General features: G+C 46.1%; 1 protein-coding gene across 5 annotated transcripts in view; it reads left to right on the top strand.

The window, feature by feature from the left end:
- Positions 1 to 784: 784 nt before the first annotated feature.
- The window catches only part of LOC119458642 (protein Hook homolog 1-like), a 140,847-nt gene continuing 130,310 nt past the window's right edge, over positions 785 to 11,321 (top strand). For all 5 annotated transcript variants that reach the window (XM_049671330.1, XM_049671331.1, XM_049671332.1 and 2 more), the window contains exon 1: positions 785 to 982. In XM_049671330.1, coding sequence (XP_049527287.1) covers positions 792 to 982 — 191 coding nt within the window. In that variant the 5' untranslated portion in view covers positions 785 to 791. The remainder of the gene's footprint in view (positions 983 to 11,321) is intronic.

Below are 11,321 nucleotides of genomic sequence, written 5' to 3'. Positions count from 1 at the left end.
ACATATATTCGGAAGTCTCTGTAAATCTCTTGCATTGTCCGTTAGTAGCACTATGTGCTCCGCATACATCACTCTGGGGACCTTCTGTTGCACCATTTGGCCATTACGCATGTGGGATAAATTAAACCCTAATTCGCTGTTCTCCAGTCGTGTTTCTATAAAACGTGAAAAACAATGGAGACAGAGGACATCGTTGCTCTGCAGTCCTTGGCGAATTTCCACCACTTGATTACATTTTCGGCCTACGGGATGGCGCATGCTACTATGGCGCCATCTCGTAGCGTGTCGCCGCCATGGAGCACTTCTCGTGCGGCACTCCACTTTCCTGTTAACCCTTTCGCAATAATCTCCTCGTCCGTTTTCCAATCGTGCTTACGCTGTTCCGTCCACCTGCATTTTGCTCCTCACGCTCTATTTCCTATCCCAGTATTTCATCCACTGCGGCGCCCCACGTTCGCTCTCCTTTTCATCCTGCGGTGGGCTCGTCCATTCCGCCGGTTACGCCAAGGCCGACGCCCTAAGGGCTGCGCTCTCAAATAGATAGATAGCCCCCGGAAAGGATGCTAACGCATTAAGACGTTAGTGCACGGTGCATTGGGTGCATGTTAAATGATTCAAGGTGGTCATAATGAATCCAGAGTCCCTTCTACAGCGTAATCACATCGTGGTTTTGGCACTTGTCTTTCTTGCCCGCTAAACTTAGCGGCCTATTTCGGTGGGCAAGAAGGAATTCCTTCCAGTACATGGGTGTACATGCTTTGCTCTCATTGGCGTTGTGCAGGTGGTCTGCAATGCTCCACGGCCACTTGACGGAGACGGCCGTGTGCGTAGCGGCCATCGTTGTGGTATTGGCGGTGCTAGCGCTGCTCGTGTTGATGCTTGGTAGACGCCGGAAGTCTTACAGCAAGTTGCTCGCCGATGCAGGCTGGCGCTCAGCGGACGAGGATCAAGATTTGGATCAGAGCGGTCAAAATCAAAATCGGTACGCGTTCACTTCTTGTACATCTTTTCGACTTCGTCCGCTGCTCCATGTTTCACCGGCTACGCGCTTTAATCACAGCGGATTATGGTGTGTTGTTAGGTGAATGTCCCCGAATGCCGAAGATGGGTGAATTCGAGGGAAAATATTATTATTTATTGCGGGCGAATATTTATAGCTGCAGTGGACACCAGGAATTGAAATTATCCACACTAAATATTTTGGACAAAATGTACATAAATCTCAAAATTCCACACATTGCAACCGCAAAAATAGTCGGGTCAGCCCCTTTAGCATGCTCACCTAGTAGACCATCATCGTCGTCGAGGTCATTGTCATGATCAAAGAAAGCTGATTTTCGATCCAATGCAAGACGAAGTGATCTCCCAGCTATTTCCAGTTAGCTGTATCCTGCATCACATGACCCTACTTTATTTCATAATTGTTAGATTATTTCATAATATCGTCACGTCACCTCTCTACACTTATACAGTAGGTATCGAACAATCTTATTGGTATTCAATGTACTGGCTAAAGGTTGCCAGAATGGCCTTCTGTGGATTATCATCCTAGCAATTCGTACTCAGGCACTGCGGCACAAAACTACGTCAAACATTTACTATACTGGTTGAGGAGTGATAGAATAAACTTAATCTAGGCACCTCGCTGGCAGCACCACAGGGGTTGCCTTTTGTTTACCTTTAATAAAGGTTTTCTCTTCTTTTTCTTTTGTGAGGAATATTGAAAATGTTGCTTCGTTCTTGTGGACGTGGTCATAAGCACACAATGGCTTCGATTCTGCCAATATTATCTGTAATTATAAAGAAGGGCAATACAGAAAAGGACGGAGAAGTAGCGCACTAAAGGAAAAGAGGCCAATATTTACTGCTTTTGAAGGATTGGATTAGTCTTTTGATTGCTTAGTAACGTATTCTGTCAGGCTAGTTTGTACATGTGAAGAAGAGGTGTAGGCTCAAAATGAGACAAAGGCTAACAATAGGCTCTGACAAGGGTTGTTTGTGTCTCATTGTGAAAAGCAGCCCAGCTTGAACACGGACTGACAGAAGAATCCCAAGGATTAGCACTGACTCGCCACTGACGCGTAATTGAAAGCGAGTCAACTTATCTGCATATGTCATCAAAACTCAGGCAAAAAAACGGAAAAGAAAATAATTCGGCAGAGGCATTTAAGATTGCTTACGTGTGGGTATGCGAAACCATTTAACTTCCTATGCTGAAATGTTTTTTTCCCCCCGCGCGTTCCTTCTCCGCGCAAGCTCTCACCTGCGTTCTAACGGGCCGGCATGACATGTGCCCAGAGAAGTCCGAATTTATTCGAATAAGAGCAAAGTACGCGAGACGAGAAAATCGCCCCATTTTCGAACTGTTCTTGGACGGGGGGCGTGTAAGAGAGGTGAATAAGCTGCGCGTCCTGGGATTATGGATCCAACAAACGGCCGGAGTAGCGCACACGCTCCGCCTCCTCAAAGGTACTGCACAAAACGTAGATGAGATGATCTCTAGGGTTACGCGAACCCGCGAGGGCGTCTCGGAAGGGGAAACGATCCGACTGATACACGCCTTCGTAGGCGTGTACCAGGCGTGTTGTAGGCGTGTCCGACTGGTGCACGCCTGAGTAGGATTACGTACGCACTCCCCTTTCAAAGCATTACCAAGTAGGAACTCAAACAGCTTGAAGTCATCATTCGGCGGGCATTTAAAGCTGCTCTAGGGCTCCCGGAAAATACCAGTACAGAACGTTTCGATAAACTGGGAATCCACAATACCTTCGAGGAATATGCGACCGGCCACCTTCATCGCGCAAAGGGAACGGCTGTGCGCAACAACGCAGGGTCGGGCCATATTAACCAAACTCGGCTTTGCACTCCGCCCCCAGTTCAGTGCAGAAGAGACAGTGCAGATGACCCGGGAAGTCAGGCAGCACATAGTGGTGTTCCAAATTTCAAAAAATATGAGTCCGAGATGTCATTCGGGGCACCGGAAGGCCCGAGCGAAAACCTTGCACCAGAGATTTAGAGGACAACCGGACGTGTACTACACAGACGCGAGTCAAACAGGCAGGGACAAGTATACGGTGGTAGCCACGAACCAAAATCGTGTGATAGCTGCATCGGCCAGGGCAAAATCTGTCAGCACAGCAGAAGCCGCAGCGATTGCAGTTGCTATTAGGGGCGCGGAGAATAGGGACGTATCAGCGGCCATACTCACGGACTCACAAACCACCTGTCGCCTGTATCTCTCCGGGATGGCGCCGCGCTTAGTACTAAAACTTCTAGGGATTCAAATTACCGGATTCCACAACCTCACTTGGTGCCCCGCACACGAGGGCATGAAGGGCAACACAAGGGCGGATCGGCTAGCTCGCGTAGTAAGCATCCGAGCTGCGGATTGACCTAGTGAGGAGCCCCCCTCCAAACCGCGCGACATCCTCGAACACCAGAGACACGAGCGAAGTCAATATGGACGCCCTCACACAAAGTTTAACAGTCAACAGGCGAGGACTTGGCGCCGACTTCAAACACAAACGTACTCAATCCTACATCCACTTATCCGTATTCACCAGAACACGATACACTAACGAATGCCCGTGGTGCGGGGACACGCCAACATTACCGCACATCACGTGGATATGCCCAAACAGACCAACACATATAAACTCCACACAACTAAAAACAGAAGATTTTAACAGGCAGTGGGAGGCGCGGCTTGTGGACGAGGATCAGGACAGCCAACTGGCTCTCCTGGACGAAGCCCAGCGAGCCGCTCGCGCCAGTGGAGCCCTGGACTACGGGCCCCAACCAGGGGAGTTTAAAGTTTCTGTCTGTCTCTCTCTCTAACTGCGCCTCGGTAAGGCCAAATGAAAACGTTCCAAGCGTCTCAACGCATTCGCTTGCCCGCGAGGAGTTCATAAGTCGAAGGACCGCTCAGCGGCGTTCAATTCTACATTAATACTTTTATTGCGATAGCAATTATATGGACACTCCAAGCGCATTTCTGCCGTCGCCGTCACCGTCGTCGTCTGTCGGCGTCGCCCGTCGTCGTCGTCGCCCGCCGTCGTCGTCGCCGTGAGGTTCCGTATAAAGTCCAACGGCGATAAAATCGTCGCCGCGCGCCGTACGCTGTGTGTGCGAGTGAAAGCGTACGAGGGTGAGCCGGAAATCGCGGCTCAATGTAGCGCACGCAGAGGAAGGCAGGCCGGAAGCGCGCGGTTTCTCGCGCGCGAGGCACGGGGGTGCGTTTTGCCCCGTCGGCTGCTGCTCACAGCGCGGCCGCGCGGGCGCCGTATCTTGAAAGTGATCTGCGCTGTGGGCGAAGTGCGCACACGCGCGGGCCTCATCTTCAATGCGATCTGCGATGGGGACAAAATGCATGCGCCGAGTGCCGGTAGCTTCGCATGCGCTGTGCTTTCGGCGTTTAGTTCGCGTTGAAATGAGAGACAGCGCGAAGGTCAATTAGCCCGCTACTGGTGGCGCGCATTCTCATTCCGGCGTTTTCACAGCGAGTTTCCTGGTCATGGAGCGAGATGGGTTCATGTTTACCTGTGCGCGCGTAACACCATGCTTGTCTATTTAGTTAGTAAGCAAATGTTGGCAACTTTATACGGCCCATTAAACTACTATCCTTGCTTCGTATAGCTCTTTACTAATTTGCAATCGCAATTGATGCTTCGCCTTTCGGTTGAAACTGCGACTTTTTTATTTCATACACTCATTTTTCACACTAGTGGCGTTCTAGGAACAGTTCTCGGAGCAAATCTTTATTGAAGGCGGTTGCCTTATCTCCAAGGAGCTGTTGAAAACGACACAAGAACTGCGAAGGTTTGCGATCCCCGTGGCCTGCAGTTTAGAGTGGCTGCTGTAGCCGTCGCTGTTCCGTCTTGTCGTCTGCTTGACGAGTTCGCTCGTAAGGATGTCGAAAGGGTCTGTCGCCGGGGGTTGAAGGATCAGGTCGCGAAGCTCGGTGCCAATCTCGGGTGGCAGCGTGGATACGAGATGGTTTAATTTTTGAGTCTGCGACGTGACACGCGCTCTGGCGAACTGGCTGTTTACTTGAGCGGTCCAGTACTGGCCAGTCCGCTGGCCAGTACTGGGGTAACCTCAGCGAAAGTGCGGCCACGTCGCGCTGTGGTGCAGGTATTGTTCGATCTCTGTCGTCCGTGGCGTGGCTCCACGCTGATCATTGGTAACGTTGCTGTTGTCGCTTCCGTGGTCACAAATCTTGTGTCGTGCAAAATCAGTGATGACGATGAGCCACAATAAACAGGAGTATATTTTTACTGAACAGAAGGCTCTAGGAGACAGGCATTCGCCTCGGCGGCAGGAATCCCCAAGGAGCCTCGCACGGGCGGCTCGTGATATGAGCCACGCGCCCGCTTCGATTTTTAGGCAATGGCCTGTCCCTAGCCAGCTGCCGTTCTCCTCATCCTCTTGGACGTTGATGCTGCTACACACTGATGACGTGGCGCCACCTCCTTCCTGTTGGGTGCATCGTCACGTGCCTAATGACGCGCGCACTAGGCACACCTTTAGTGTACCAGAACCGTGGTGCCGACGTGGCGTCGGGGAAGCGATCGCACTCCGGATGCCCGGGTTCGATTCCCCTCCATACCTAAATTTGCATTATTTCCTTTTCGAAGTCCTTAATTTGCTTTGTTGCGAGGATCCACACTGATAAAATTGGTGTCAGTGCGAGAATTTACTGAATTGTTTTACTCTTTCTGTTGGCCATTTTTGGTACCATCATTCGGCCATGCCGGCGACCAAAACGCCGGATTTTCGCGTTATGGGGCATATAATGCGGCCGCATTAATAACCAGCACCCCTGCGATAAACCGCTTTCCATTGATAACAAATGTGCACAGCGAAGACTCATCACCGGCTCAAAGATTATCACGTGGCGCCAAAGAAACCATGCATGCATGCGTAATAGCAGCGTGGAACAAATTATTCATGGTCTGTCTGAAAACGCCACTTCTTTCTCAGTGAAGGCGATGGATGGGTGACTTATGCACAAGTCCTCATTATTGCTTATGAGGAAAGCTTCCAGGATATCACGTGTCATTTGATCACGGTGTGTAAACAAAATTTGTATGTCGTTAAACAGTGGTTGGCATAAACAATCTTTACATTGAAGGGCAATGTCTCGTATGTGCAACGTGACCCTATCGCACAGCCTGCAGACTCAGGTAGAAAGACTGGAAAGTGCCGGATACCCAGTCACATCAATATCAGGACGTGTGAAAACCTTATGAGATGGGTGAATTGGGGGACGAGGAAGGCTGCATGGAACAGATCAGCCGAAAAATACCGGCTATGGCGCCTTACATTCTTGGCATGTGCCATGGTTTGAAAAGCGTGGGTAAAAGATGCGGCCTAGAGGTTGTTTTTTCTGTACATGTAAAGCTGAGCAGGATCTGCCAGGAAGCACAAAGGCAAGCCGACAGCGCAAGTGCCAGTAAGTGTAAAGGCTGTGCTGTGAATCATTTGACCCAGTTCGAAAATTGCAGAGCAAGTGTTGTCTATAGGCTACCTTTCTCATGCATCAAAATCTACATAGGACAGGAAGCCAGTCCCGTTTGTTGCGGTGCTTAACCCTTTAAGGAAGCTAAAAAATGCTAAAAAAGCACTTGCAAACAAGACAGATTTTCTAGCTAGCCAAAATGTTTTACACTTTAACAAAGGAGAGCTTCACTGGAAACAAGTTAGTGTACACTCCCTGCATTACGTGCAAACAAATTGGATGATCATATACAGCAAGACCATGTAAAAAATTTCTGTCGGAAAGGTGAAGTTTCCTTAGAAAAAGAAAGTTGTGCGGATCCCACGTACTGTGGGAATTGACATTATGCGAAGCATTTTACAGGCAGCTGGCTAAGCAACATTGTTTGGGGTTCCGCAAAGCGTTAGCAGTTTCTCCAATGTGTTCGTGTAAATAGTAAGGTGAACTAGAATTAACGTTTGTGTGACGACAGCAACAGCTCTATTTCTTGCCGACTTGTATTCTAATCGCAGTGCTTGGTTTTTCAGATTTCTTTTGCAGCGTTTCCACAGGGTATCTCGATACGAAATCGCAGCAAGAATTTCCGTGTCCCTCCAGCAGTGACTCTTTCTTATCTGTTTAGCTACCAACCGCGTGCAACGTAATTTAAAAATTTTCAGTTGCGTACAGAATCTTTCATACACGTTGCCTGATGAATCTTCTTTAGTTAAGGATGCCCAGTCAAACGAAACAATAAGTTTATTAAGCTTGGATTGATTACTTATAGGGACAAGGCATTTGTGCTGCCCGGATGAATTTCCGACCGATGGCGTTCCAGATATGTCCGCTAATACAGACGGCATGGCACGAAGTAGTGGTCAGCCAACCTTTGTAGAACAGTGCGTGACCTAAGTGTACAGTTGGGAGCTGTACACTTAGGTCGCATCGGCTACGTGATCTAAGCAGGACTGCACTAGGCTATCATGAAGTAATTCCGCTCTAGTAGGAGCTCTAATTGTACATTCCAGACCATAAGCGGACAACGTAGATAGATAATCACAAACAGATACTTTTTCAGGGCATAAAATGTTGATATTAAAGTCCCCGATCAAGCAGGATTGGTCCACTGAGCTCCACTGCCGCAAAGTTTCATCAAGCTCTACAAAAAACCGTGAAAGGCTGCATGAAGGCGGTCGATAGATCGATAAAATATGCACAGAAAATGACCTCTTACAAACTTTGACCATAATAGATTCAGCATGCACAAAAGAAGCATCAACAGAAGGAGCTTTGCAGTTGTCGTTTACAAAGAGAGCAATACCTCCGCCACGACGCCCGCTTCGTGTTTAAAAATGTGCGGAAAAGCCCTGTAGGGTGAATGTATTAAGGCAAGCCTGGCAAACATTGATTTCTGTTAATACAAAAACTTCTACAAAGACAGCTGTAGACTCAGCCAGAAATTTAAACTCTTCCCACTATTTACGCATACTTCGAATATTAACGTTCACAATGGTGAAACTTTCATCAAAATTGCATCGAAATTCTGTTTAAATGAATTGAAGTCCGGAAGTTGGCTGAAAGAAAAAGGCATGCTGGCTAAACAATGTCTTCCAGGTCTGCTTGTTTACCGATTCGGGCAAGAGACGCTGTTTCATTCTTTTACACGAAGATCTTGCCTCCTTTCGTACAACAAAACTGATATCCCTCCTCCTTTGCCTTCGTTCTGGCTTTCCAAAAGAGATGATGATGATAATAATAATATAATTCATATAATAATAATAACAAATTAATCAATCAATCATGTTTATTTAACGTGCCCAGGAACAACCCTAAGGTCTGAGTGCTGGCGCACGCATACATTACAAACCAAAAACAAAACACTCGGGGAAAAAGCATTAAAAAATAAATGAAAATAAAAATTGTGAAAAGAAGAGAGTACCGGACAAGAAAGATCAAAGTAAATACAAAAGAAAAAGGAGGAGAAGGGCACTTGAACAATACATTAAATTATAACGCAAGGCAAAGCTCGGAATAGAACGATGACAAGGAGTTATGAAAGATATCAAGTTCACGAAAGTAAGCGTTATAAAGATTCTGTATTCTGTGGACAGTTGAGTGTTCGTGATGACAGGCAGTAACATGGAAAGGTCTATGTTCTCTGGTGATCTTGCGTGGGATACGAAACATGACACAGCCGAGAGGTTCGGGACACGTGAGGTTAGCGTGAAGGAGTTTAAAGAGAAACAGGAGGTCAGCGCGATTACGTCGGTCGCGAAGTGAGGGCAATGACAACAATCCAACAGTGCTAGTACAGGGTGCAATGTCCAGGTTTGCAAAGCGGTGATTATATATGCTTAGAAACTTTTTCTGGGCACGATCTATAATGTCACTGTTGGATCTAGAAGAGCCATTCCAGACGACCGACGCATATTCGAGTTGAGGGAGACAGATGGTTGTGTATAATTTGCGGAACGCTGTAGGAGACTTGAATTCCCTCGATAGTCTGCATACAGAACCAAGAGAGCGCATACCCCGCATTGCAACACGTTTAGTGTGAGCCGAAAAGTGTAAGGTTGCATCAAAAAGTACACCAAGATCATTGATCTCGCAGACCTTACACAACGGCACAGAATCTACAGAATAAGAAAACGAAATACTTGCTGTTTTGCGTGTGAAAGTCATGACTTTGGTCTTAGCAGCATTCAAGGTAAGGTTATTATCCTTGCACCATTTAGAAAAGGAAAACAGGTCAGATGCAGGGCGCGACAGTCATCAACAGTGTGAATTTTCTTTAAAATCTTGATGCCATCGGCATATAGAAGGAAAGAAGAGTTCCGAATAACAGAAAGAACGTCATTACTAAAATTAAGAAAGGAGGTCCTAATACTGATCCTTGAGGGACGCCGCTAGTTGCCATGTAAGAAGAAGACGTTTGGCCATTGACGTTAACATAACAGGATCTACCAAGAAGATAACTGCGCAAGAGATTCACAACTGACGAGTCAACATCAAAGTGCGTAAGCTTGATCAGAAACAGCGAGTGGCTGACTACATCAAAAGCCTTGCTGAGATCACAGTAAATGGTGTCAACTTGCCCCCTTTGAAGTACCGGCGTGAAGATCTGTGTCATGAAACTTGCGAGATTTGTGATAGTGGAGCGGCCGTTGAGAAATCCATGCTGATTCGGAATGAGCGAGTTCTTCACAGTAAAAGACAATATGTTGTGAAGAGCAAGCTAAAAAATCTTGGACGTAGCACAACGAAGAGAAATTGGGCGACAATTCGAGACATCTGATTTACATCCAGACTTAAATACAGGAAAAACACGAGCAGTTTTCCACATGCAGGGGAAAGTGGAAGTAGTCAAAGAGTTATTAAATATAGATGTCAATACTGTAGCAAATATGCTGCCGTAAGCTTTTAGAATTGCGGAGGGGATGCTATCAGGGCCGCAGGATAGGGAAGGCTTCAAGCGCTTAAGGCATTCGTGGACAAGCTTTTCATCAAACAACACCGCACTAGATGTAGGAACCGTCGTGTGCTAATAATAATAATAATAATAATAATAATAATAATAATAATAATAGCCTTTATTGCGAGCTTTTTGGTACATGAATTTTTTGTGAGGTCTGCCGAAGCCTTCCAAGGGCTTGTGTGGCAGAGACCTGACAGTCGCGGCAAAATCACTTTAACAGGTTCTCGAACATGACTAATGCTCCAAAATATAAACTAAAGCTCTTCCCCATTTTTAATAACATTTACAAACAAAATACCAAGAAAGCGCTAAACAGAGTGAGAAAAGGTGCTATATTGCATTGTCAAACAAAACACATCACACTATAACATGAATAGACACTCTATTTGCACATGTTCTAAAGAAAAACAGCGAGTTAACATTGGTTTAAAGTCTAAACCAATCATAATACTCACACAGACACAAATAAAGGTTAGCTTCATACGAGTATATATATATATTTTTTTATGTCCCCTTTTTTAAGGCGTTCTTTAAGCCGGATAAACTTCGTTGCTCCAGTACTGAAGTGGGGAGTTCATTAAACAAATTCGGAATATAATACTTTCGTTGCCCTTTACCATAATTAGTTCTTGTCCGAGGAACAACATATCTGGAGGGATTGCGTAGATTCATGTGTTTTTTAGCAGGTACGCGAAAATTTTCATTCCAGAAATATCGCGGCACAACAACAGAAAGGAACACTGAATCAAAGTTCGGCATTTCCAGGGACCTGAACAAGTTAGCCGTATCAATGTTTGTGTTGTAGGCTACACTTTTTAGAATATTTTGTAATAGCCTGTTTACCTTGGATTTCCAAAAGCTACTGCAATTAAAGAAACAACAGATACCATATCTTATATGTGAATAGGCTAGCGCATGAACGATCATTTTCTTTATTTTAATAGGAGCATAGCTTCGGACGCGGTAAAGTAAGCACGCTGCTCGTCGAAGTTTTGCACAAATGGAAGCCATATGAACGTTCCATGATAAAGCATTATCAAAGTGAACTCCTAAATATTTAATACTATCAACATATTCAATCGGCGTACAGTCACAATTCAAACAATCGGAGCCATGCAAAATGACAGGCAACGTGGCATCAATAACTTTTAAGGGATTTCTAAAACAGACTAATTGCGTTTTTCGCGAGTTAACTCTTATTTGATTACTTTTACACCAGTCTATGACATTAATTGCGTCGATTTGAAGCAGATCAACAGCCTTTTCATATTCCATGTGTCTTGAGACGAGCAAAGTGTCGTCCGCGTATTGAAAAATAGTGCTTGTCCCAATTACCCGTCCCAAGTCACACACGTATAAGTTAAATAA

Source organism: Dermacentor silvarum, chromosome 7 (assembly GCF_013339745.2).
Source record: "Dermacentor silvarum isolate Dsil-2018 chromosome 7, BIME_Dsil_1.4, whole genome shotgun sequence".
Lineage (NCBI taxonomy): Eukaryota > Metazoa > Arthropoda > Arachnida > Ixodida > Ixodidae > Dermacentor > Dermacentor silvarum.
Note: the sequence above shows the minus strand (reverse complement) of the source record. Positions and strands in the feature narration are given on the sequence as shown.